The sequence below is a fragment of the Accipiter gentilis genome, chromosome 13, assembly GCF_929443795.1.
Source record: "Accipiter gentilis chromosome 13, bAccGen1.1, whole genome shotgun sequence".
In the NCBI taxonomy this organism is placed as follows: Eukaryota; Metazoa; Chordata; class Aves; order Accipitriformes; family Accipitridae; genus Astur; species Astur gentilis.
The window spans coordinates 32,456,244-32,484,235 of record NC_064892.1 but is presented as its reverse complement, the minus strand read 5'-3'; the positions used below and the strand labels follow the sequence as shown (position 1 = coordinate 32,484,235).

Here is a 27,992-nt window from a genome sequence, read left to right as displayed (position 1 = left end):
CACACCACAGGGCAAGAAACATTGCTTTACGATGCCAGCATCAGGCCAAAAATCTGTTCTTAATTTCACAGCTGTTAGTAGAGATTTTTAAAATCTTTTCCACATGGTTTTCACGTGTGTGAAAAGTAGACAGCTTGTCAACTTCTTAAAAAAGACAGCGTGTCAAAGGTTTTACTTATCACCTCAGGCCAAAGCGGGAGTCCCAATGAAACTGGAAGTAGAAATTCTCTCCTAATAAGGATGTTAAGCAAAATTTAGCAAGATGTAGGACAAGAGTGCTTGGGGTTCATTTTTGTATTTTCCCTCACGTGAGGAATGGGTTTCACCAGAGCAGGTATGAATTTTGATACAACACTTAGGGACCGAAGTTTCGCTGTCTTATACTTCAGATCTACATTGCAGTTTCATGGCGGAGTAGAGATGGTGAGCTAGTCCTGAATGTGTTCTTTTTTAAAATCCATTACTAAGATATTAATGGAATAGGGTTATACAAGACATTAGTTTTGAGAAGTTTGGCACTGATTACCAAATATGTATTCACTGACTTTGCAAATTAAGATCTATGGTCATGTCTATAAATATATAAACATATAAAAATAAATGAATAAATAAATGTGAGAGTGTGTATGGGCCTGCATATGTGTGTATATATATAAATAGATATAGATATATACACATGCTTTTTCTTGATGGACTACAAGAGTGAAAATACTTAACCCTCTTACTTGTTATTTTAATTTTCTGCTGCTGCCTTTAATTACTGGATGCTAAATATAAAATCCAAGACTAATAAGTGTGTACTAAGGAATTAGGAATCAGGATGGGGACTCCAAAGGCAAGTATATTATAGCAAGTATATTATGTGATGGTGCTGATAATGGCCATTAAAAGCCAGAAATTAAACAACTTGAAAAGGACCAGCTATGAAACAGGAAGAAAGTTCTTGACTATGAGGCACGGTCCAAGCAACCGGGGCATACTTCCCTGTGGTTTCTGAGACGCCTTCCTGGTATACTAGTTCAAACTAGATGAATTTCTGAAATGGAGATGTTGCCATGGCTATGTGTTCCTAGCAGTGGTTTCATAAGTTCTTTGCTTTTTGCTGTTTTCTGAGAAAGTCTCTGGCACTATTCCCCTCGCTGTTGGTTTCTCTTTGCCCCGTGACCCTGGTTCCCCATGAAACACGCAGCTGGGTGTGCCAGTGTTAGTCACGCTTAGCTTAAATTTTTCCCTCTAGTTCCCCACCCATTGGGCTGATGAGGTAAGAAAGTTGACCCGTGCCTGTTTGGGTGCGGAGGGGTCAGAGAAGATGGGCAGACGTCAGGGTATCCTTGGCCCCCCAGGCTGCCCAGGGGGTGCAGGAATGACTGCCGTCCTTCCCTCTCTCTTCTGGCCAGGTACAGAGCCTCTGCCAGCACGCCTTGGACTGCCTCCAACGCCACGTCTTCCCATGGGCCCTGTCCTTAGATGCGGTATAAACTGCAGGGGTGGAAACAGCAAGGTGTGCTGGCCCAAGAGAGGACATAGGAGAAGGGGTATTTTGGTTTGGGAGCTCCCTTTTATAGGTGGGTGTTGTGGTTTAACCCCAGCCAGCAACTAAGCACCACGCAGCCGCTCGCTCGCTCCTCCCCCAGTGGGATGGGGGAGAGAATCAGGGGGGGAAAAAAGTAAAACTCGTAGGTTGGGATAAGAACAGTTTAATAGAACAGAAGGGAAGAAACTAATAATGATAATAGCAACAATATGACAATAAATAAAATGACATAAAATGACAATAATAATAATAATAACGAAAGGGTTGGAATATACAAGTGATGCACAATGGAATTGCTCACCACCCGCCAACTGATGCCCAGTTAGTTCCCAAGCAGCCATCCCTCCCAGCCCCACTCCCCCCCCAGTTTATATACTGGACATGACATCACATGGTATGGAATGTCCCTTTGGCCAGTTTGGGTCACTGCCCTGGCTGTGTCCCCTCCCAACTTTTTGGGTCCCTCCAGCCTTCTTGCTGGCTGGGCATGAGAAGCTGATAAATCCTTGACTTTAGACTAAACACTACAGAGCAACAACTGAAAACGTCAGTGTTATCAACACTCTTCTCATACTGAACCCAAAACACAGCACTGTACCCGCTACTAAGACGACAATTAACTCTATCCCAGCTGAAACCAGGACAGTGGGTTTCTCTGCATTGATCTTAACTGGTTTGGTTGAATGAGTAGCTGTGTGTGCAGTCTTGCTTTAGAAGATGACTTAAGAGATCCTGTGGTTTTTAAAGGCACTTACTGCTGGCTTATTCATGGGAAAAGGTCTTAAGTGGGGAGTGGCAAGTGGAAAGGCTTGTTCAGATGCTGCCTAACTTTGCCTCAGCAGGCTGGTGGCCCTGATGTCAGCACAGCTGATGACAGGTTAAGAGTAAAGTCCACCCAGGGGCATTTGCAGTCCCGCCTTGGCTTAAGGCCACGGGAGAGCTCTGTGGGGGGTGGTGGCTTTGAGGGCTTGCATTTTGCTCATGGCTTTGGAGAACCCCAAGGTAAGTTGGGGAGAGACAACAATAACACTTCTTGGCTCTTGCCAGTGTAAAGTCCATCACTGGAATCGGTGTCTGAGGAAAGTCCAGTATTTCCACATTTATCCCCTCCCATAGCGCAACCCAACGAACACGTTCTTCTCCCCACTGCCAGGCTGCCCGTGTCACGTCCTCACGTCCTGCTGAGCTCTGCTGATTTTGAGTTAGGTCTGCAGGATCCCTCCAGAAAGACAGGGCATTGCAAGCTTTTGACCAGATGGTCAGAAAATAGGAAGAGGCAGCCCAGACCATGTCAGTAGGCCTTGAGCTCCTCTTGCTCCTTGCAAGCGTGTAGGTAGATTCTGCCCTAAAAGTAAATGGTAAAATGAGAGACTCTGGAAAAGGGTCTGCAGGTGGACGTCGCCTTCTTTGTCTTTGAGCATTGGCTTGGCCGTCCCGTTCCTCTGAGAATGGGGCAACATGCTCTCCTATGCCATGCCCAACTGGGTCATCTACCCATCCGCTCTTACACGTCCCAGGGCAGCCTTCGCCTACACAGCCCAGCCAGCTCAAACATAAATCACTACCCAAGTGCAATCACAAATTTGAAGAGAAGGAACTGGTAAGAAGCCAATCTTGAATTTTACTTGGTACTAACGACTCCGTGAAGGTGGCATGGTCAAACACACCGGGTAGGTGTGCTCCCTTTGTCATGCAGGTCGGTGGCCTGCTGGAGCGTGTCCTTCCCACCTGGTCTCTGCACCCCGTTTTCCTTTCTGTGGCAACCAGGACACAGCGGTGTGGGAAGGGCTGATGCACGGGTTGGGTTTGTGCTGGCGTGGAGTCAGGTGTAGCTGGAGCGTGCCCAGGGAATAGGAAGGTCCACAAACGTGGATGGCCGGTGTCCGTGCTCCTGCCCAGGTCCACAGCTTTGTAAAGGGAATTCTCCATGCTTCAATGTCTTCCATGGTTAGGTTCAGTGAGAGTCAAAATTATGAAAAGAAAAAAAAGTCAGTCTGAGAGCACTGTTTTTTAGAGCGTACTCACATTCCTGACCTGGGTTTATATTTTCTTTTAGTGGTGAGGGACCACCAGAAGAAACTGCTCCAGCAGCAGTAATAAAGGCCTTCAGAAGACGTACGATGGCTCTCGAGTTGGGTTATTTTTCTCATTCTTTCTGGATCGTTCATCCTTGTAGTCACCAAGAAAAAAAGCTGACTTGCAGCCCGCAAGCAGTATCTCAGCAATGACAAAGCACCCTTAAACATCCTGAAGCTCTGCTGAGAGACTAGATGGAAGGAGAAACCAAGCGCAAGCAGGGTTTTCTCTGCCCTGGAGAGCTTTTTGGGCTGAACCTTACGAGGGGCCTGGAGCTTGCCTGCCAGAGAAGGTCAGAATCCCTGCCTCCAGAATCGAACGCTGGCAATAATCTAAGAAACATCTTCACGGAGCGCAGATCCCTTCTTCAGGGATTTCCTTCCCCCAAATTTTGAGTGTTATGAAACACAGTTCCATTCTGAGTGAATCATCCCCAGTTGCATCTGCTACAGTTGCTCAGAAGAAAAAATAATAGCATCCAACATTCAAGCCCTATGTGAGGTGATATGGGTGGTGGACCAAGGTCCAGAGCTTTATTTCCCAGCTTCAGAAATAAAGGCTCGAATTTTGCTCCTGTGAGCAGGAATGTGACTTGAGCGACCAGTCTTTCACCCCACCCCCCCTCACCGCCCTCCATTAGGCAGCTTTATCCTTTCAGCTGTAAAATCAAAAGGAGGGGAAGTGGTGGTGGAAATCAGGTCAGTTTTTCTGAAAGGCAAAAAGGGAATTTGGGACAAAGGAAGCTATTTAATTTCTTTGGCCTCCTTAAGCTGTTGACTGGTGGACGAACAGATGTAAATACATAACATCAGCTGCATGCAATTAAGTATATTGCTTGTCTTTGCAGATGTCCGGAAAGATTCCTGTATATACACAGCACAACTGTGTAAGAGGTTCAGGACTGCATAGCCGCACAAGGACCATCGTGGAATGTGGCAGGTCACGGTCAGTGCTGGCTGGAAAGCTGAAGCACCTCAAACGATACTGGACTCTCTCAGGGAATCTGCGCTTGCACTTCATTTCTGCTGTCTTTCAAAGAGGCTGTCATTTGAACTGGCCCAGATATGATGCAGGAAATCAAAATATTAATCCAGGGATGGTGTCACTATTGAAACAGCATCTGACTCCTCCTGACCGTGATTACATTTGATTATTTTGGCTGGATCTTATTTCCACTCCTATCAGCTGGAGAGGCAGCAGGTCATTTCTATCTTGCCTGTCCCAAAGGACCAAGAGAAGCACCAACAGCCCTAAAAGAGGGGGAAAAGTCTGATGCCTCTCTGCTGCCAGCACAACATGCTGTTGTAGCATAGAGGAACGTACACTTAAGGAGATGCTGAGTAGCAAAATGTGCACCCCTTTCTCCAGACACTCTCAGGAGCTAAAGCAAAATGTAAGCTGTGGCAACAGGATATATGTTGAGAAAGGCAGGGGATATATCATGGAAATGAATGGGATAATGCATTGCTTAAAATAAATATGTGATGCTTCCCTGCCTGCTGTGACACCACTCCATCAGGCAAACATAGTGACACGTGGGCCGGAACCAGGGCTAAAAAGCAAATGTGAAGAGTGGGATTTCCTTGTGCTGAGGGTCAAGTGGTTCAGGCTGCAGTGAGATTATGTCAGAAAAATCTATGTCTCTGGTGTAGCTTTGGACTAGGAAAATGACCTTTGTCTAGAAATACCAGGGCTTCCCTGAATGACAGGAAAACGTGCATATAAAGCTAGGACATTTGCTGTTGCTTAAGGGTACCAGTCACTTAAAGACTTCATTTCCTGCTCTTATGTCTCTTTCAAGCTCAAAAGTTTACTTTTGCTTTAACTTTCTATGCGCGTAGCTGTTCTTAGATTTGTCTCCTGGAAAATTGAGGGAACATATCAAAATACTTTTTAAGGGGTAGATGGTCCCTTGAGGGACCTAGAGGCATTGCTAGTAATTTAACTGTCAGGAGCTTTATTTTTCAGAATAAATATGGTGTCCTTTTTTTACTACATTTTTTACTATGATACTTCCACAGCGAAGAACCCTGGTCTTCAGCTCTGTGAGTAGAGACATGCAAGGATACCAAATGGAGAAATGGCAGTAAACGGGAATGTGGCATATTATGCAAGTGTTGTTAAAGCTGCATGTGAGGATCCCTAACAAGGATGGTCTTGAATCATTTTGCAAGTAAATCGTAATAAAAAAAAAAATCTATTACTGTATCTGCACCCCAGGTTTTGACTGATGTTCCCCACTATTTTGCTGGTGAAGCGAAGAAGGCAGCAGGATGCTCTCGCACTTCCAAAGACATTTCTCTCTTGTGAAATGATGGCCCACTTACAGAAACTCAATATCTGTTTCTTGGTCTTTCTCCCCCTGCTCTCTGAGGAGATTCCTTGTTAGCTGTGCAATCAATAAAAAACATATCTTCAGCCACTAGTAAATCTAGTTTATTAAAACACAGGTTTGACAGTTAATTCAATTGATAACAAAGTTGTAGCATGGTCAATACAAAAAAAAAAAAGTGACCTCATAACTGAGATACATATATCCTCTGGATGCAAAATTATCTGATAATAGGGTGCATTGGATGGATACAGACAAAAACACTTTAGTGAGATTAGACCGTGGCTAATTTTTTCCATTCCCTTGTAGTATTGAAGGCGTACATTATCTCACCAGAGGCTCCGAGATTGTCACTTGTCCCTGCTCAGGTCTACTCCTGACAGGAAAAAGCCACGGAAAGCCCCTTCCTTCCAACGATTTGTCCATTCTCTGCAAAGGCTCCCATCTCGATCCCATTCCCAATGCAAACCAGTGGCATATCCCCTTTTCTTTCAATAGCATGGGACCAAGCACGGCAGAGGTTCACATGGCATCGTTGGGTCAGCTCTCAGGTATGCCACTGAGTTACTGAAATAAGGATTTGGAGCGTGAACTTTAGTGAAGACTTATGATAAAACTCCGTGCTTATACCAAAGGCAGCATAAAGTGACCCAAATAGATTGACACTGCAATTGAACATAACCCTTAGATAGCCAAGAAAAATGTGACTTTCCCAGTGATTTGCCAAGTACTTTTCCACCTGACCAGCAGTGATTTATATTCTGCATATTTCAGACAGAGCTGAAAATAGCTCGCTGCAGTTATTTTTGTTTGGGAGCAATAACATTCAGTTTATAGAGTGGTTTCTCCAAGAAAGTTCTGAGCATTGAGAAAGTATCTTCACTGACAGAAACCTTCCTTTGCGTGGATTTCACAGGGAGTGAAGGCTTTCAGCATTTTTGTTAGTGTTCATATGGGACAGGCTGCTTTCCTGGAAAATATAACAAATTTTTCTTTTGTCCCCCCTTTTTTTTTTTAATTAAAAAATTGAAGTAATTAAAAAGAATCTAAAACTGTGGTCAAACTGAGTTTGGAGCCTGTTTTTGCCTACTTTCGAGAGGTCTGATTTTTAGGAAATATATTTCAGAAAATATTCAGAGACTTAAAAATGCAGGCAGCCATTTGGTGAGATTTTTCCAAAGCACACGTAAGTGTAGCTCCCCACTGCTTTCTAAAACAGCCGCCCTCCTCCTCCTCCTCCTCCTCCTCTGCCACCTGTCTTCCCTCCTGCTCCTGGCTTAGTGCTTCCCTGTTGCATTGGTGCGTGTTTGATGTCAGGGAGTTCAAAGCAACTAGAAATTAATCCTGTGAAAAGAGGGACCGGTCTCCTCCTCAGCAGGCAGGAGGTGAAGGATTAGGGATGCCTTTGGTAGCAGTTTGCCGTCAGACTGGTTTACCTGTGCGGAGGAAACCACTCCCTAGCTACCTGTTTGGACCAAAATAATTTAAAAAGTTTGTCTTTGGATCCCTGCATGGTAAGATCAGCATCTTACTCATAGTCCTCCACGCCGATGCTGTTTGCTTGAAATCATTATCTCCCTTGACAATCAGTGAAATGTTAAGCAAAATACCTCGGTGGCCTCCTCAGAGGGGAAAATTTAGAAATGTTAATGCCTTCTGCACAGCCTGAGCCAGCGCCGGCTCCTGTTTGGCTCTCTGCCCGCTTTGTAAGTCAGCCTCAGCAGAAAGTACCAGCGATGCTTTACGTTTCTGTTACGTGCGGACCTTCGGCCGGTGTTTGCGAAAGGAACTGACGGCGCACCATGAGTCTGCTGGGTGTCTGAACGTCTGAACCGCGCACCTCCGCACACGCGGGGAGACGGAGCACGGAGAGGTTCGGACACACACGCGGAGGTGGTTGGGTGAGCGGTTTCCCTTCGAGCCACTGGGAAATGAAATAAATGGACTCTCGTAGCAAGGTAAATCCCTTTCAGTCTCTCGCCCTGGGGAGGGTGAACACCAGAGGTATATCTCTGGATATACCAGACTATAGTATGGACTCCGGACTCCTAAATAGAAGAGGACGAGGGATCACACCCAGGCTCCTGACCTCTGATCGTCCTGCCTCGGTTTTGGCCATCCCCAACGAGTCTCTCCGAGACACTTTTGCTCCAGAGACGCCTGGCACTGAGCAGCGTGGCTGCAGGCTGGCTAGCACCACGCAGCCTCTGCCGTTGAATAGGATGGACCCTGTCCAGATGTCCCATCGGGACCGTAGATATAACGTTTTGCAATTCTGCACCAGCTACCTGCGGTACAAACTCCTGATTCTCGCTTTGAAATTTTCGGCGGCGAAGTAATAGAGGATGGGATCGAGGCAGCTGTTCATGGCAGCGAGGCAGAGCGTGACCACCAGCGCTTTGTGCACGGGCAGGTTGGCCGGGCTGCAGCCGCCGCGCATCAGGTGGACCGTTCGCAGTACGTGATACGGCAGGAAACAGAGGAGGAAGAGGATGAGAGTGATGATGATGGTTGACAGAGCCTTCTTGTGACAGACCGCCTTCTTGCGCTGTGGAGTCTTGGACTTGAGCAGCGCTTTGATTGCAAAGACGTAGCAGACGATAATTGTGCAGAACGGCAGAATGAAGCCCACGACGAGGACAAAGCTGTTCATCATGAGGAGCCTGTGCGTGCTGGAGGGGTGGAGGTCCAAGCACTTGGTTGGGTTGCTGTACCCGGCGATCCCCTTGCTTAACAGAGGGCTGGAGGCTGCCAGCACAAAGACCCATATGGCTGCGCACGTTATCCTGGCATACTTCATGTTGGTTACTTTCCAGTGCTTGAACGGGTAGACGATGGCTATGAAACGAACCACGCTGAGCACGGTGAGAAAATAAATGCTGCAGTACATGTTCACGTACAAGGTGTAAGTCATGATCCTGCAGACGATATCACCGAATATCCAACGTGATCCCAACAGAAAATATGTGGCCCGAAAGGGCAAAGTGCTCACAAACATGAGGTCCGAAACAGCCAGGTTCTGCATGTAAATGTTGACCGAGGTTTTCCTCTGCGAAGGCTGGAAGAAAACATAAATGGAGAGGCTATTTCCAACAGCACCCAGGAAGAAGATAAAGAGGTACATGGTGGGATAAATGACTTGCTTGAAGCTGTCAATGGTACAGTTGAAGGAGCTGTTCGTGAAGTTGTTGTCTAGTGCCATCTCAGAAATATTCATGGTCTAGAGCCAGGCTCTCTGTCTTTCTGCCAAAGTAAAAAAGAAGTGGTGTGAGTGCTGGGTTACAGGCTGGGCAGGGACTTCAGCTATTTGCGGCTATTTCGATGGGGGCAGAAATTGCAAGATGCAGAGGGCAATGGAAAATAAAGGTTCATTAATGAGTAATTACTTGTGGTGTCCCAGTAAGTACACACCTCAAGGCGTAAAGCCCCAAGCCGTCTCTAAACAGGTTCAGTATTACAGCACCTGGTCGTTGTCTCACCCTATGGAAGTGCTGCCTTTTAAAGGTGAGGGCTATGTGTGCGTTTTAATGGCAATTCTCTCATCTTCTCCGTGCAAAAGAAGCCAACTTGCTGTCAGCCATTTTGTAGCAGGGAGGTTCTGAGTCCCCAGGTACCTACCATGGAAACTTCAAAACCTGATCAGAGAAGAAATCACAGTCCACTGCTAAGTCTGCGTTTCAAATTAGGATGAAAAGCCAAAAGAACTGAATTTGCCTTTTGGAACTAGTGAAATGTTTCTGGTATGCTGTTGGCAGCATGTCACTGAACTTTCCCAAGCAATACCAGAAGCATATTGGTATACAGCAGAATGTATAAATTAAGGACATTTTGACCTTAGACACTGTGTAAATACTGTGCTAGTTACATAGTTCCTTTTTTAACTCCCTCCTCCTTACGCTGCATTTCTTCTTTCTTGTAAGTTGTTGATGGCTTTCTGTGTCTCTTTTTTGCGGGGCATTTGCTTCATTTACCTCTTTCTCAACCTCTTTTGTGCTCAACTGCTCTGCACCAGACAGTCATCTACAGACGCTGCAGCTCCAGGGCAGCCCACGTTCGCAGCCCTAATGAAAATGGCCTGTGAGGAAATGGGCTGTGTTCACAAAGTGGCATTTTTCCTCCTGTGAGGCTCTAATTCAAGCAAATCAAAACCACGTATCACTAAAACACTCTAAATAATAATTTTTTTTCTCATTAGAGTCTCTTTCCTTGCTGAACTCTGGGTTTCTTCTCTCAGCTGAACTGCAGCTTTGTAGTATTTTGAAAGGAAGTTTTCGGTATTGTTGCTTGTTTAATAGTGGGAACAATTCCCTCTCTGCATCTGCCAACGTACTCTAGAGATGGAACATGGAAAATTTTAGCCTAAAGCCCCAAACTACATGGCATTTCTAGATGCATGAAAAAAGAAGCTTTTAATTTGCCCCAGTGAGAGTGATAATGGGTGGATAGTAGACAACTCCATTGTATCTCTTATTGTGGACCTCACTGGCTTCACAATTTGAAATTAATTTATTTGCAGAGGTGGAGCCTCCCTAGGGAAAAGCGGGCTCTAGATTTGGGTGCTCTGGACTCCCAGTTTCCCAGTGCAGTATTCCCAGTGTGCTGTAAACAGGAGCTAATTTGCAAACTCAAGTCCTGGTGTGGGAGCCTGAGCTGTGTTCAGAGCAGCGTCTCAGAGTCCATCTGGATCCCTTAATATAGCAACCAGATGTGCCCCAGCAGTCACGTTTTATCCGCCCCCGCTGCGACAAGGAGCGTGGGAAGTGCCACCCTGGGGCTGGGCTCCAAGGAGCAGGATTTACCCCCTGTCACAAGACGGGAGCGTGGCGGCTTGGGGAAAGGGGACATGCGCTCACACCAACCTCATACAGGTTCCTGCGGTGCCTGAAATTATCCCTCCCCCAAATAAAGATGATAGTACCTATTGAGCTGAGGAGCGCTGAAGACTGGAAGTGGGCAAACTGGATGTTGGGAAATGCAAAGCCCCAGACTCGGTAAACACGTGCTCCTGAAGGAAATCTCCTCCTCATTTGAGATCCTCTTTCCTCATGGAGGGGAGAGACAAGGTACGCTTCCTAGGAACAAACCTTTTGCAGTCAGAGGAGTTTTGAATGGTTTTGGGTTTCTGTACAAAGTGATTATCTGACGTACGTGTTTTCTGTGTGGGATCAAGGACCAGCTTTTCTCCTGATTGAATCTTATCTCCCCATTTTGCAGGGAAACGTCGCAGCCCGAGGTACCGCAAAGGGAAGAGCTCTTTTGACTGTTTTTTCCTATGGTCCAAGCACCCTTGCCTTTAGAAACCCCAAAACACAAGTATCAGTTAAGAGATCTGTCACCTGTTGAAGCATTCCTGTTGTGTGCGAAACCTACGAGTTAGCTGAGTCAAATGAGGACGAAGAACTTGGAGCGTGGAAAAATTCAAAGCCCTGCTGAGCACAACGAGTGATGGCTTGTGGCCAGACACTGCTGAGGGATGGGATTAGGGCAATAAAAATTCAGTTGATGAAAAGCCCTTGGGTCCCTGCACCCTAGGGAGAGCACGACAAGCACAGAGGCTGAGGCACTTTGCTCAGGCTCTTCATACGAGGTTATCTAGCTAACAACTGCCATTAAAGCTGTTTCGTGCTCCTCATTTGTCTTTCCAGCTAAAGACCTTTAGGAAACTAGATGTGCATATGCAATTGAGAAAAGTCAGCATCCTTGGACCTGGCAAGAAAGCCAGTACTCAGACTCCTCTCCAAATGATCTAAACAAAACTTTCAAGCTGTTATGGGATGTCTGAGAGAAAGAGGCTGGAGCCCAGTCAGCTGAAAGCTGTTAACCACCACGGTGAGGACCAGGAACGACCCGTGCAACTATGATATGTAGATGCTCCTATTAGTTGTGTTTTAACACACAGATCAATGTAGAAAGGAAGGTGCAGTGAAAGATATATTTCACACAGGACTACCTCAAGCAACCACAGAGGAGAAGGGGAGAATTTTACCCCTCCCTGAAGGCAAGAGCTGTTTACTAGCCAGCTTAAGCCTAGGAGGTGGCTCCTAGATAAACAGAAAGAATGACATATCTAAGGACAGGCAATAAACTTTGTTTTCAGCAAGAGTGTCCAGACGGTCTCCTGGGTCAGGTTTGGGTTTTGGGTGAGAGACTGGACCTATAGGGTCCCCCAAAAGCAGGGAGATTGGTGGTAAGATCTAACAGCCCTCTGAAAAAAGGAGAGGGAGAGAAAGGGACAATCTGGAATGGGAATCTCTCTTAAGTGGTACTGCAAGGCTTCTCTGATGGAAACCCTCTATCAGGAGATTTTTTTTCTATATATGAGTTTCCCTGATAGAAGCTATCAAGTGGAAGAAGCTGACACATGTCCCAAGGCTCTGACAGTCACCCTGGCAGGAGAGAGAGAGCACGTCAGCTGAGGAAGAAAAAGGAAGGCTTTTCTGAAATAACTGCTGTGTAAGTAGATTAGATGTAGAGTTTGGGTGGGGTTTTTTCTTTTCTTCACGTCTGTGAAGTCTTATTTACAGCTTGATTAGTATGGATTTTATGAAGAAATATTTGCCTTTCATTATAATTTACATATATATTATAAATTATATATATTCATTATGAAGAAATATTATACCTTCTATCCTAGCCTGGCTTGAGTGTGATTTAAGGTAAGGGGATAACAGAAACACATTCCTTGTCTAAGGTGAAGCTAACACCCTTAACACACAGACGGGTGTGCAAGCCAGGTGGGGAACCGATACAGCAAAAGTAAGAGGAGACTAGTTTAACTGGAGGAGATACTAAACTAATAAAAGTGCCCCCAAACCATCATATTTTAAGCTCAGGATGCAGTCCAGCAGCAGAGTAGGGGCTACCCTGTAAAGTGCTGTCCTGGTTTCAGCTGGGATAGAGTTAATTGTCGTCTTAGTAGCGGGTACAGTGCTGTGTTTTGGGTTCAGTATGAGAAGAGTGTTGATAACACTGATGTTTTCAGTTGTTGCTAAGTAGTGTTTGGTCTGAAGTCAAGGATTTTTCAGCTTCTCATGCCCAGCCAGCGAGAAGGCTGGAGGGGCACAAGGAGTTGGGAGGGGACAGTGACCCAAACTGGCCAAAGGGGTATTCCAGACCATGGGATGTCATGTCCAGTATAGAAACTGGGGCGGGGGGTGGGGACCAGAGATGAAGGTGGGATCTTCAGGGCTCAGCTAGGAGGTAAGAGAGAAGCTCAGGTCAGACCCAGTGTTTCATTGCATGGATGAGGCAGCAGGGAGGAGAAATTTAGGTATGTAAGGAACAGAGGGATCTTCTGGGATAAAGGCAAGCAAGGCAGGAATGAGAGACTGCACCGTACCCAGAGTGGATCCATGCTGCTGGCCCCGCAGACTGAAAGGTTTGCAGAGGAGTGTTTAATTAGGAGCAACAGGGGAGCTGCATGGGAGAGCAAGTGGGCTGGGGTGATGAGACCTGGGAGGGCAGTGAACACACATCCAGCACACCTCTGACAAGGACACGAGGGAAATAAAGCCCAACTGCAATAACGAGGGAAGGCAAATCCAACCGCCCACAAATCCAGTTGGCCGTCACGTGCTATCTTGAGTGACTGATCAAAAGCAAACCTCACGTGTAATTCTGCACCAATGCTCAAAGCCAAAAATGAGACAGAGGAGCTGGCAGGCTTGGCATGAGGCAGCAACCCTGGTGCAAGGGGAGGCTCGGAGACCTGCAGGACTTGCCTGTGTTGCCATGCTACCAGCTTTATGGTCATGGTAGCGTAGGATGCACAGGTGGAGGAGTGGCACTGTACATGAAGGACTATATAACTTGCAATAGCATGAAAATATTATGGCTGTGGAGAAACACTACAGAGTTCTTGCAGGCAGACATCCCATTCTCTAATAATAAAAATATAGTACTAGGAATGCACTACCAAACTCCTCATCGTGATAATGACAGTCATCAGAAAATGCTAAGTGAGAGTAGGAAGCTGAAAGCAGGTAGCAATAGCAGGAGATTTTGGGTGCCTTTATAAAGATGCAATGATGCAGCAGAACGAGATATAGTGTCCATATGCAACAAATGCCTGATTCCTAGAATAATTAGTCCTGCAAACAAATCCACAACACAAGATGCTATTCTACATTTGGTCTTTAGCACTGCACAGGTCCTAGTTCAAGCAGGTTTTGGTGGAGGGAGCCCTGCAGTGGCAATCACAGTAGAGCTAGGTTGGGCAGTGTTGTGGGACAGAGAAGCAGTCCCAGAAGGAAGAAGCCTACATAATTTTGGGGGCTGTTTAGAAAAACAAACAGAAAATTCAACAAAACCTGTGTTAGAAGCCTACATTCCAAAAGAAATAGACATTTTAATAAATACTGAGCCTGATGTCTATGAGTAGAATAGTTAGCAAGACTATTATAGGAAAAAGATCACCATTTAGAAAGCAAAAGGCTTGTCTGAATGGGGAGAACGGGAAAGCCTGTATCATGGCAGATCAAATATGGAGAGGAAAATAACAGCATTTAAAGAAAAAGTGAAGAGCACCTGGTAAAGGATGCTCAGGCTGACAGTAGGCCTTATAAACCCACTGAAAGATGAAAGACTGCTAGGGAACTGTCAGGATTGCTTGGTGGCAAAAGATCTCCTAGGGACAGCAAGATCACAGCAGAGAAACTCAGTGAATTCACTCTTCTCCACCAAAGATGTTGGGGTATTTTCACGCCTGATGCAGCAAACAGGTCAGAGGAGCCAGCTCCGCTCAACAACGTGCGCAGGAAATATTAAACCGGCCAGGTAAGTGAGAGGCTAATAAGTAATGAGGACCAGATGGCACTCCTACGGGTATCCCAAAGGAGCTCAACGGTGAGACTGCCGGCCAAGGCACGTAACCCACCATTACAATCAGGCGCCGTGCCAGGGGACCGGTGTGCCACCAGTGCAGCTCTCCTCTACAAGAAGGGCTTGAGAGGGCAGCTCAAGGGCCACAAATTTGTCGTCTCAGTGCTGGGAGTTGCCCACCGCTGAGACCGATTTCCACCTCTGGTACATCTTGGGGGGGTGGGTTGTAATGAAGAACGAAGGCACTGAGGTCATTGAAACGCCAGTCTGTCGAGAAAGAGTCAGCACGTCTTCTGAAAAGGGAGATCCTGCCCCGCTCACCCGCCGAAGGGCTGTGAGGATGATGGATGAAGGGGCTCCGTGGTCATTTTATATGCATATATGGACATGTAAGTATTTATACAGTTGCATTTGTTAAAGCCTTTGGCAAAGCTCTGCTCCAAGGGTTTCTTAAGGAACTAAGTTGCTAGAGAGCTGGAAGGCATGTCCTTTTGTGGGCTGAACGCTGGCTGAAGGGTAAGAAGCAAAGTGTGGGGCTTAATGAATCAGCAATGGGGTCCTCTAGGGTTTGGTACTCGGACCAGATTTATTCAATATCTTTACCAATAACCTAGAGAAGACAGTTATCTGGGTTGGCAGATGCCATGCCAAAAGGGTGGCAGATAAGCTTCAGTGTATTTTAATGTAAGGTGTTGCATTCGGGGAAAAATAATCTAAGCCACGCCTGCACGATGTGATCTTGAAACTGGCTGTTACATTCAGGAAAGGACATTTCGCTTTGGCATCTTTGGCCATTTACTGAAGTCATTTCTGCACTGGCTGCAGCAGCAGAAGCAACCAAAAATGTCAGCAAAATGAGGGGCAAGAAGGCTATGGAGAACAAAGTAGGGTATCACCTTGTATAAAATCTCCACGCATCCCCATAGTACTGGGACTTGGGGTGCTCAGCAGCGGACTGCCCAGAGCCCACGGGGAGCAGTCAGGAAGCTGGGGAAATGCAAGGGGAAAGCACTCTGGAAGGTGATCGGGCTCTCACGTTGTCTCTAACGAGCCTCTCCTGTTGCCACCATGAGAGACTGAACACTGGGCTAGATGGACGTCGGTCCGAGCTGCCAGCACATCTCTTCCAGTCACAATTTGCTCCCAGTTCCCGACAGTGTGACAACCACGGTTGACTTCACCGTGTTACCCCTAATTCCTGCTGGTGAAGTGAGACCAATGCCTGTAGTGATACTAATACAGAGATTCCACCCTGGATGTCAAAAAGCTATTACTGGGAAAAAGTGGCAGGAGTCAGCAGCCCCGGGCTACCCCCAGTTCTAGTGGAGGGCAGTCAATCAAGTCATCCAGCATCTCAGCAAAGGGGATCGATTTCTACGCCATGCCTGGATGGAAGGACGCTCCTTCTGAAGAGGTGTGGTGGAGGGACGCTGCTGCTGAAGGTGTAAATATGAAACCTCCACTGTCTCCAAAGGTGGAAACACAAAAGACTCTGTTTCCAAACTGCTGATCTCAGATCTCCTGCTCTGAAACACTGCGTTCGCTATAACGTGGGGAACTACCAAAGAACCTGTTTTTAATAAGGTGTTCTGCATATGCAAAGTTAAATAGGGAAATCAGGCTGTTCATTCAAAATGTAATTCTTTGCCATGTTAAGTGATAAATACGTAGATCCTCTTGTATGCCAGGAAAAAGAGATACTCTCTGCATCTGTCACAATAACCCTCTGTCTGAAGAGGACCCCAGACACCACAGTCTCAGGTTCATTACCCAAATAGGAAGGCAGTTGTGATATCACTGCTATATAGGAGATCACTTGTGTTTGCCACCGCACTTCTGAGAAAAACAGAAGTTCTCATGGTTTTTTAAAGTTCCCATTGGCTTTCTTTCTAGCCTTCACTTTGTGTTTCAGGAGCAGCATTACCAAGAGTAAATGCAACAGAATGTGATATTTAGAATTAACACTAAATTCATCAAAACATGGCATTTTATTAACCTTTCTACATGCACAATAATGAAAAAAAAATATCGAGAGTCTGACATTTAACAACTTTTATTTTAAAACTTTGCCATAAACCAAATATATATTTTTCATCTAGTTAAAAAACGAGACTCACTTAATCAGATCCACAACTTGATTGTTATATTCCATCTGGCAAACGTTCCTAGTTACATAAATCGAGACTTTTTTCTGCCAAAAAAATTTCTCAAGACCAGCTTTGTCATAGAGAAGTTTAGTCAACGATCACAGCTTCTGGCAAATAAAAATCTTACTGGGAGTAATAAGAACTATAAGTGGTTGTATTTTAATCCTTGCAACCATGTTTATCTACTTCAGAAAAAGCAGACAAATCTTGTCTTACCTCAGCTCGTGTGCCTTCTGGTGTGTTCAGTATTTCCTTCTTCTGCTTGCTGCTGCTCACAACTTTCAGCTTTGTTAGTGGACAGGAAAAACACCAAAACTTGATGCAAAACCCAAGTGCTATTTATGCAGAAGCCACGGAAAAGCAATGAGCAGCAGGAAAGGGAAGTAAATCCTGATTAAGAGATCTTACATCTTCTTAAAAGAGAAATGTTCTCAGCTCAAGGAGTGGTGCTAGCAATCACATGGCAATCTTTCATAATTTTCACCCAATGAAAGAGGCTCTGCAGCTACATGACATGTTGGGAAGCTTTCTGGATTTCTGTACTTGAGCCACACTTCTATATATACGCTTTCAATAATCAGGGTTGCTCAGAATATTAGAGGAGATCCCTGTATAAACTTCACATGGATCATTAGAGATGTAGTTCTTGGAATTATGGAGGGGACTGGGCTGGGCTTATTTCCTAGGCTCTTCATGCAGAAATCACAGGGTGAACAAAATTGTAAGCAGCCTGCTATGAGTTGGTGCGTAATCTCATTCAGTTCATAGTTCGAGACTGAGTTGACAGAGCTGACGGACTAATTTTCCTTGAATTTTGATGGGAACAGAATACATAGCTCTGTTAGGCCATCAGCAAGTGGCTGCAGGGAATGCCTTACTCCCCCTTAACGCTTTACCGCTTCTCGGTGGAGTTGACTGCACAGATGGGTGCTCCGAGCCCACTGCAGTTGTGAAATAGGTATCTATACATACTATAGGTATAACAACTTGGTAATTCCTCTTCCGTGCTGTTAGCGTATGCGGGTGAACCAGACGCATTGAAGTGCTTTCTGGCTGCTGTGTTGTATTTCATATCGGCAGCAGGTTAGGAGACCACACACGACTGTTTCCCACAGCTCAGCAGATGCGGACTCTCCCAAAAAACTTTCTCACCACCCACATTTACAGTCATCTACGCCCCAAAGTGCTTCGGATTGTAATCTCTCCTCCATTGGCCATTCATGCCTGATTCTCGTTTATCGCTCTTAACTCTGGTTGCACAAGTGGCTTGAGAACAAGCAAAATAGTCCTCTGGGCGTGCTCCCCACGGGGGGTCATAACTCCCCGTGCCCACGGAGGAGATACGTACCGCTTACAAGCAGCTCTGTGGGTGGTTTTTTTAGCACACAGCTAAAAAAGGACATAGAAAACCAGCTTAGCTAGGAACTAGTCTAACACCTTTGGTCTCCAGGGTGGGCACAAGATCCATAAGCGGTGTTTTCGAACATCTGGCTACTTTTGCATTGACAGAGCAAAGCAAGCTTAAGAAGCTCCCTGAAAGAGATCCCCGTCAAGTGAATTTTCAAGGTGCAGCGTGACGGCGAATTAGGACCCTCCTGAGAGCGCTGGTGCCTAACTTAGATTTTGCCAACTCTCGTGGCACCTAAGCCCGTGGAGAGGTGTCCTCTTCCAGCTGTGGTTGCAGCTGGACACTTTGGTTACTGTCCCAGCTGTTTAACAGCCTATTTGCCAAGGTCTGCCTTGGAGCGGAGCGGCTCCGGTGAGCTCCCTAAGCCCCTTCGGTCATGGAAGCAGGTACCGTAGACCCCTGAAACGGGAGGTCTCTGCTCACCCAGCCCATATGGACCGAAGGAGGGTGGAAGTGACCCCCACGAGCAGCTTGGTGGGCAGATTTCGGGGGCAGAGCCCTTTGGGAGGGAGCCGTGACATGCCGCGGGGAGCAGCGAGGGGTGCGAACCGCTTCAGCCAGCGAGGTCACGGCCAGAGGACAGCTACGGCCTTGGCGTTCGCTTGGGAGATGACCCGGTCACTCGGACCGCATCTTATCTGCAACCGGCAGAGACTAATTTAGGCATTGCAGTAGCAGTCCGATGACATCTCCATCACATGGCACGCAGAGATAATCACTCTGGGACTGATAGGCAGGCTGTTCTCAGATACACGAGATCAGAGACTGAAGCAGGCGGAAAAGTTAGACACTGATCGCTTTTTATTTTCCTGAATGTGTTTTGAGACCATCTCTTTCACCAAATGATACGGTTATCTTTGTTGCCTGGGTAATTTCCCACATTCACCTTCTTAAACACCCTGCTTTCGTTTCCTCCCTTTTATAAAGTAATGCTGTATTTTGCGTTTACCCTGGCTGTGAACAAACGGGTTGGCTGCCAACTCACCCTGCACCTGATGAGCTAGATCCGGAGTGACTGCCTGGGATTTTTTAGAAACAGTCACTGGATGACTCAGCTTCCGAGGGCAGTTTATTGCATCCCTTACTATTAAAAACTTCAGTAATTCTGGAGAAGACGTCCCAGAATATCATGAAGAATCAGACTTTCATCACAAGATGATGCATGTATATGGCATACTCAACAGTTAAGAGCCTAGATTATTTCTGAAGTTTGAGTCCCATAAAATGTGTAGGTGACGGAGGACGCAGCGGAGTGCAAACCACCCCTCTGGGCTGCAGCTACTCTCCGTCCTGCCTCCGTTTCTGTTCCCTTTTGCCTGTCTGGCTCCATGACAGCCCAGTTTCAAGACAGAAAAGTTTCCTTCCCCTTCCTCGCAAACTCAGGTCCCCTCCAGCCCCACGCAGGGGCACTGCCCACGAAGGAGGACTCCAGCCCATGGCGGCGAGCAAAGCCACCGCCGCAGCCTCCAAATTTGTGATGAAGCCAAACTTTAGACCTGGTAGGCCAGGTAGAAGCAAGAATTTAGACTCTCCTTCCCCTGTTCAGCATTTCCTATGGGCTACTTCAAGCATCCTCATGGGCTGAGCGCTACCTGGTGGGAATGCCAGCCAAGGAGCCTGTGTCCCATACTCCCTGTATAGGGTGCCTTGGACATCCCAAATACACGTCATGCTGTTACGTGCTCCAGGGACTGCAGTACTGTGTCACCCTAAAGGCAAGTGGGCTCCTGTTTGGGGACGGTCCGTTGCCTGGTGCATCCCCCCGTCATTGCAGTCTCGCCGGGCAGGTTGTCCGCTTCACGCCTCAGCAGATTTGGGCCGAGGGCTGCCTGAAACCCACCTGGGTCTTGATGCATGTGCACAGCCCAATGGACTCGTGCAAGCCCACCAGCTCACGGGGGATGGATGCATTTGCACACCAGCTCGGCAGACCACGGCGCCGGGGACTGTGGATGGGAGACACGGAATCCCCAGACTTGATGAGACATCAAGTGTCCCAGGCAAGCCAGAGGAAGAAGTCTGCGTATTTTTCCCATTGCTCAGTCAATGTTTTGCTGTCTGCAGGCACAAACTTCCAGTGGCAGAGTTTCACTTTTTTCACGCCAAGAGATTTTTGGTAAAAATGGATCTGTCAAACAAACAGAAGGGATTACCTCCATTGAAGATTTTAGCGCTGCATGTCTTCAACACGACAGCTTAGCCTACTAACACATATCTATTTCCAGAGACTAAAATTACAAAGCCTACATTCATTTTCTGTGCAATGCAGAAAAAAACCAGCATCCAATGTTAGTAGCTCATCTGCTGTCAGCCATAAGGCTGGATAGATGGGAAGATGAAAGTGACTGCTGCAGTGTTTTGGGGTTGTGTGGCAGGGTTTCGGTAGCAGGGGAGGGGTTGCAGAGCTGGCTCCTGGGAGAAGCTGCTAGAAGCTTCCCTGGCTCAGACCAGCCTCTGGCCCAGGCTGAGCCCATCAGTGCAAGTGGTAACACCTGTGGGAGAACAGATTTAAGAGGGGAAACCTGCAGGGAGTAGGAGGATTGGAATGTAAGGGGAATCTCTCTGCAGATCCTGAAGTCATTGAAGGAGGAGGAGGAGGAGGAGGAGGAGGAGGAGGAGGAGGAGGAGGGGGGGATGATGCCGCCCCCAAGACAGCCGGGACTCTGTGGGAAAGCCCACGCTGGAGCGGTCTGTTCCTCGAGGACTGCAGCCCATGGAAGGGACCCACAGTGGAGCAGGGGAAGAGTGCGGAGTCCTCCTCCTGAGGAGGAAGGAGTGGCAGAGACAAGGTTTGATGGACTGACCCCAACCCCCATTCCCTGTCCTCCTGTGCTGCTGGGGGGAGGAGGTGGAGAATTTGGGAGTGGAGTTGAGCCCGGGAAGAAAGGAGGGGCTGGGGGAAGGTGGTTTAAGATTTGCTTTTGCTTCCCATTACTCTGATTTGATTGGCAATAAATTAATCTCCCCAAGTTGAGCCTGTTTTGCCTGTGAAGGTAATTGGTGAGTGATCTCTCCCTGCCCTTATCTCGACCCACGAGCCTTTCATTTTATTTTCTCCTCCCCATCCCACGGGTGAGGAGCAGCGAGCGAGCTGCTGCCTGGTCCTTTGTTGTCAGCTGGGCTTAAACCGGGACATGTGTGAAGGAGGGGGAAGACATAGGGGCAGTTTTAACAGGCTTTATTCAGAAAGGAAAAGCACAGAAGGTTTTCAAGCTGTTTCTTTTGCAACATTAGTAATGACAACTTTTTTAATTGCCTGTGGTGCTTTCTTAATTGTTTGCCGTTCCTTGTTAATATACTGATGAGGGCAGAGGAATGTTAGCATATAGCTGGAGTTGAAAAAGACCTCTAATGTTGTCTTTGTGTAAAATAAACTGTTCCTTTTTAAGTGTGAAGCACTAAAACTGGAAATGTTTTTTGCCAGCCCCTCCAAAGGTGGCTGTGGGCCTTGGGAAGAATTGATTGTCTCCAAAAGTGATGGAGCTGATAGCGGCTGGGAGCATTAATGCTCCTCCTGGAGAATAATCGATCCAATCCCTGACTCTGAAAAGACTGAACCAGAGCAGGACAAAACACCAAACACTTTTTAAGGCCTTCATCTAAAGCCCATTGAAGTAATTGGAAAGAATAGTGCCTTTTTGGATTAAAACCTAAATAAAACAGCCTCAGAAACAGTGACTGGGAAAAAACCCCTCTCTTTTTTTCTCTTCGACTAGCTAAAAGTAATTCAGTTCTAACATGGGCAAGGTTGTCAGCATGCCAGGTATATTCTGTCTTCTCTGCTGCATAGCATACCTTTCAAAATCTCTCTCTACTTCTGCAGCCATTTCTCTACCTAGCACTAACCACCATGATGCTGAAGTGACTTTCTGCTCGCATTATGCGTTTTGAATAATTGCACAGTCTGCAACTGCAACCTCTTTTATTTCTGGTTTGTGTGTTAGACATTACAGCATTGCAAGTTGATGGGTTTATGAAAATGTAGAGTCTGAAGGATTTGGCAATGAATCTAATTATCTCTATCTTAAGATTTGGTCTCCTAAAGACTTGTCATTTGTATCTGTTGGCACATCTATGTAATTCTACAGTTCCCTATGCAAACAGCGCTGTGTTTTGGTCTGTGTTTACCCCATAATAACTGTCCTGTGAATCCCATGTTATTCTGTTGAACTCTGCCTTCATACAAATATAGAAACTGGAAGCAAAACAAGCTTCCTTTCTTATTTTTTTGCTGACTCTTTCACAATGTCCCTGACCCAACAGCTAGATAAAAACCAACAACGATGCTCCAAAATTAGAATGGTGAGGTTTAGGTGCCTTACATCTTATATTCAATGGCTAAACACTACTGCAAGATACAACCTGCAAGTCCTTTCACGTAAATTCCAACAACCACCAAATCCACTTTCATGTCAATGTAATCATCGTTAATACTTAGCAAAAACATCATCACAGACACCATGCCTTGCTGCAGCTCCATTTCCCAACCCCAGCATCTTCATGCAATTATCTTTTTCTTTCTTTCTTTTTTTTTTAACTATAGTCCCTTTGCTTTCTTATCCAATGTATTGCCAGTGCTATTTCATGGTCTCTCGGTACGTGTGTGGGGTGTGTGTATGTCCGTATACAACAGGTATAAGCGCAGCTACACGTATGCACTGGTATGCATGCACTCACAGAGAACCCATTTGTGTGCATGTGTATTTGTAATACAAATGCATACGTACATAAACATGCTCGATATAAAGGTTGAACTCGGGTGTCGAGGCTAAACTGCGTTGGCCAGAATTTAGGGAGCCATGGGAAGAAGTGTGGGACACAAGTCCCTGCTCTTTTCATCCGAGGCTGATGGCTTTCCTCTGCCGGAGGTCCCTTTTCCCAGAGCATGCGGGAGATTCTTCCTCCAGGCACTGGCCACAGCGGACCCAGTAAGTTTAAATTTTTGTCCTCGGTCTGGATTTTAATGATGGTTCTTCAGGTAAAACTCAGGTGGGGTTATAGCTCAGTGGCCACATTTTCTATTCTACTGGCTTTGGGAAATGGTTCAGGGTATTGTCTGCTGTTTGATAGTTTTTAAACTGTATTTGAAAATACCATATAAAGATGGTCTAGTTATGTGATTTTGAAGAAAATAACATGGCCTTTTGTCCCAGTTTTTTTACTCAGAATTTTAGGAAAATATCTAAGCGTCTATGATGGGTCACAAATACCTTGTGAAAAATGTCTATTTATAAATGAAATTTCCAGCCTCGAAAATTGCTTGGATTACATATTTCATTTGCAATTAGTTTGCAACCAGTGTCCCCCCAGATAAAAATGAGAATTAGTTTAAGCTCGTCTTTGTCACAGACTACGTGCTTTTGTGACATGACTTGGCAAAATCCTCTTTACCGGCATATACCGAAAACAAGACGGTTTGAGGAGGGCTGGACGCGGTGGTGGGAGAGGGAGGGGGAAGTTCTGCAGCAGCGGGTTCCTCCGCCGTTACGGGATGGGGATCGTTCGGTGATAAGGGAGCCCCTCACCCACACATCCCACCCCGCCGCGCGCTGGGAAGCCGCTGTGCTGAGCTGTTTGATGCAACCTTTGCCCTCTACCTTAGGCGTTTAAGTACAAACTGGATTTCTTTGCAGAAGACAAGGGAAGACCGGGGTGTGCAGTCACCCCCACGTGCCTGAGAACCAAGTCCAGGGGCACCTCAGCACCCATCCTGGTGGTTGATGGTCACCAGATGACCTCGTTCACCAGCACAAGTAGTGCTTGGGGCCAGTCTGGAAAGGTCTGAGCGGCCAGACGTGGGCTGGCTACACAACCGGGTGACTGTCAGCCAAGCTTGTGCAGGGTTTTACAGCAAAACCAGGAGATAACTCGCTCCATCTTGATTAAACTGCCTCCTGTTTTGCTTTCAGAGTCCTCAGTGCAATGAGGACAAGCTGGGCAGAGGCTAACAGGTCTTTTGTTGCAGGAAGAAAATAAAGGGAAATAACACGATTTAATTCAGTTTTGTTTGGCAGAGATGTTTCTTCCACTTTGTTGTTGTTGCTACAAGACCAAAGCTGTAATTCTCCTGAAATCTGGCGTGTGCCACCAGAGGAAAATTAGCACAATGGTTTTAGTTTTATGTAACATTCCCGATACCCAGCAACTGAGTGCTTTAGAAGAGAATAAACAAAATGAAGTAAGCTGTTTGTTCAGCATGTTCCAACACCCGTCCATCTGCCTCCCTTTGTACTCACAGTCCCTCAGCCACAACTTTTCTTATCTCTTACTGTCAAAAATATGACTCATTTTTTCACATAATAGACCGGGGGGAAAGTAGAGAAGTTTTTTTTATATATAATGAAGATTTCTCTTGCCCAGGATCTCCTGCATCAGCTCTTGTTTCACTTCTCATTAAAAAGAATGGCACAAGGAAAATGTCCTTTTTTCTAGCCCTAGTTAGCTGCGGCAGGACTCGCTGTCTATACCACAATTAGCTCTGCCTGACTTTTCACGGAACCAGGCAAATGAAGCTTTGGAATAGCTGGTTTTAAGATAAGGAACTTGTCAAATTCCCAGGCCAGGAGGGCACTAAGTGTTATACAGTTAGTGAATTTGGTGAATGGAAGGAATCCTCCTCCCCTCTGCCCAGGCATCCTACAAGCTCAGCTAACACGCTTTCATGCCTCCAAAGCAGAAGCCGCTCCGAAGTGGGGACACCGGCCAAAACGCCTGCCTGCGTGGCTCCGTCAGGTTTTGAATCTGTGTTGTGTCACCATAAAAAAAAATGTGTCCCCAAGCAGATGAAGTGGTTCCCGTGGGAAGGGTCTGCGTGCTCTGCCCAACTGGTGGCATCTTCAGCAACCATCCCCTTTCCACGGTGTCGTGCCATACCCTGCTAGCAAGAAGGCTGATGCTTTCTCGATTCCTAGGTTAAGGCTGTGTTTGCCTAGCGCGTTTCTCCCCGCTCTTGCTTTCCACATGCTCGACTGGTTTCAACAACGCCTCGCCTGGCTGATAGACAAGAGGCAAAACACACAGCAGGCTGACAGCGCGTTTCCAATTCCGATGAAATCTCTCAGCTTTTTTCACACAAATCTCGCGCTTTCCCACAATGAGACCCTTATATGCATCAGACTAGAGTTGCTGCCGCAGGAATCTCTCGTGTTAGACCCATTTCCCTACGATGAGAACATCGCTTGCCGAGCAGATGGGGAGGGAGTTCCAGCAAATCCAGAGGTTCCCTCCCAAATCTGCTGGGACCCCTGACCCGCGTGTGGGGTGTGTGGCACCGTGCTGGGGTGAGGAAGGTTCTTACGAGCGTAAATTATGTCTCTGACCAGCAAACTGATCTTTTGCACTTCTCACTGCTGAGAAATGTAATTTTTCTTAGTTGCTACAATCACTCGTGCCCATGCACAGGACAGGAGTGGGACTGAGGCCCGCTGCGTCTGTTTGAGATGCTCAAACTTTGCCAGGTTATTTTGTGATGCTAAAGTTATTACAGAAAGTCACAGGCTTATGTAAAGAGGAAACAAGATAAAGTTAACGTGCTTTAAAATCAAGGCACTATCTACCTTTTGGATCTTAACATGACTTGATAGAACTGTGTGACACAGTCTCTAAAAAACGTCACTCCGAGGAGAGCTCCAAAGAACAACACCTTTAATATGTCTTTTGCACTTCGTTTGCTCTCTTGTACACTTTAATTTCCTAGGCATCTCTTAAGTGCATTCAGTAGGATAGTAAGTATAATTCCTATGAGCTGGCTAAATTACTTCTAGCAAATTTGTATCAGCACTTATATTGTAATAGCATCATTACATTATAATTTAAACCTTTCATTTCACCACTAATCAAAGGCAATTCTAGCAAATAACCCAAATGTTCTAATTTAACAATTGTATCATGTCTTTCTTTCTTTTTTTAATCATCAAGCGTGGTCACTATAACCTCTGTAGGTAATAGAGTAGTTTCTACATACCAGTATAGCAGCGCCATTCCCTTTTGTCCGGCAAACTTCCCAGGCCTAAGTACCCTCTGCTTGCACCTCTGCAAAGCTTAAGTACTTCAGTAGGGTCAGCAGCATTACGTACAATACCCTCCAGATACATCCCTAGAAAATTCCGCTTCCCTTTGAGAGGCAATCCTGAAAACATCTGCCAGTGTAAGCAAATTGGCAGTGGGAACTGCGTGCCCCCACTTTAGGGGTGTTTTCTGGTTTTCATTTTTCATCTCTCTAGTGCTCGGATCCATCCCTTGTACTGCTGAAACGTATTAGAACTGGCATTGCGAGACTAAAGGGCTAAAATTAGCTACAAGCTGAAAGCACGATTTTACTAGGTCAAGAGTTTGCAAACGGGCAGTAGGGGCTTTTCTGTTCGATGTGGCAAATTGTAGTAAAGCTAACACAGTATTTTAAAATGAAAGCTTCCTTTGCTTCAGCAGAAGAAATCGTAGCCACAGCTAGGATCCACATCTATAAAGGTACCATCCAAACTATGTTTGACTGTTTCTTGAGATACAAGACACAATATTTGCAGGCCATAGCCATAGAAACATAAATATTTTACTTCCCTTTATGTAACTATTGAATGGAAGAAAAAAACCATTGAACTGGTGATGAAGAGCTGGCCAATATGTATCAACACACTGTTGGGTGACTGCCAGGCCATGCTTGTGCTCACCAGCAACATGAGAGACCATAGCTAGAAAGCGGTGACCTCCTTGGTAGTGCAGAACGGTAGCCTTATTTAAATTATGCAGCATAATAAGCTATACAATAAGAATTAGACTTGCATCTCAGTCACTTGTGTTTGCCTGGGAAAAAGCTCTTTCTGGTGCCAGACATAAAAATATAAGAGCTCATGTATCCAATATACCACTGTCAGTTGGCTGTTTAAAAAAAAAAAAAAAAAAAAAAATCCTTATCCTGAAGGCTGGGTTTTGGAAGATCAAACTTACAGCTGTACACGCACGTTCTTCACATCACTGCAAGAGAAAATCAGATGCCAAGAAAGGCCACACAAAATCAGTCAAAATGCTCACTTTGCCTGGCACCCTGCCTATGACAGGGACCAATGAAGGACACCTGTGGAGCAGTTCAATAAAAAGTCAAGGATGTAGTGATGCTTCCCCAAAATAGTCTTTCAGCTGTCAACAATTCTCACTTAAGGATTTGCTGCAGGAGAGCTGCCTGGAGATTTAATAACCCTTGATGGGTTTTCCTTCAATGAATTCGCCCGTGTCAACCTTTGGCAACCACGACATCTTGCACAGAAAAGTTCCTTTGCAGAAGTACATACCATGGAAAATATTTGCTGCACATTTAGATCGTGTACATTAGACACATGTACATATGTACATTAGAACTACCTGCATGAAAATCACAGCCTTTCACCTTTTTTGAACCTGCTGCCTGCTAGGTTTCTGTGGTACTCCTTACTCGTTGTATTGAAAAAGAGCAGGAAAACATTGTTTCTCCCTACAAATGAAGAGAAGGTTGACTGATTCAGAAGGAGGATCTACCCAGGCCAGCATCCAGTCTCCGACGGGGGCTGACGGAGAAGTGTCGGAACAAGGCAAACTTACACGGTACTTCCCCTTAGTATTCTCCCACTCCCACCTTGCAACTGGCTTTAGCAGAGAGAATTTCTTTTGTTTATTCTGAATCTGGCTCCCACTGACTTCGTTTGA

At 46.1% G+C, this 27,992-nt stretch overlaps 1 protein-coding gene across 1 annotated transcript; it reads right to left on the bottom strand.

The window, feature by feature from the left end:
• Nucleotides 1-8,012: 8,012 nt before the first annotated feature.
• CYSLTR2 (cysteinyl leukotriene receptor 2) lies at nucleotides 8,013-17,250 on the bottom strand. The gene is made up of 2 exons (XM_049815959.1): nucleotides 17,126-17,250; nucleotides 8,013-9,185 (listed from the first exon to the last, which is right to left on the bottom strand). Exon 2 carries the CDS (start codon nucleotides 9,157-9,159, stop codon nucleotides 8,227-8,229), a length of 933 nt encoding a protein of 310 aa, XP_049671916.1. The 5' UTR covers nucleotides 9,160-9,185; nucleotides 17,126-17,250; the 3' UTR covers nucleotides 8,013-8,226.
• Between the last annotated feature and the right edge of the window lie 10,742 nt (nucleotides 17,251-27,992).

Excerpts from the sequence above, each read along its gene's own strand:
- CYSLTR2 (XM_049815959.1), bottom strand. The coding sequence starts at position 9,159 with ATGAATATTTCTGAGATGGCACTAGACAACAACTTCACGAACAGCTCC.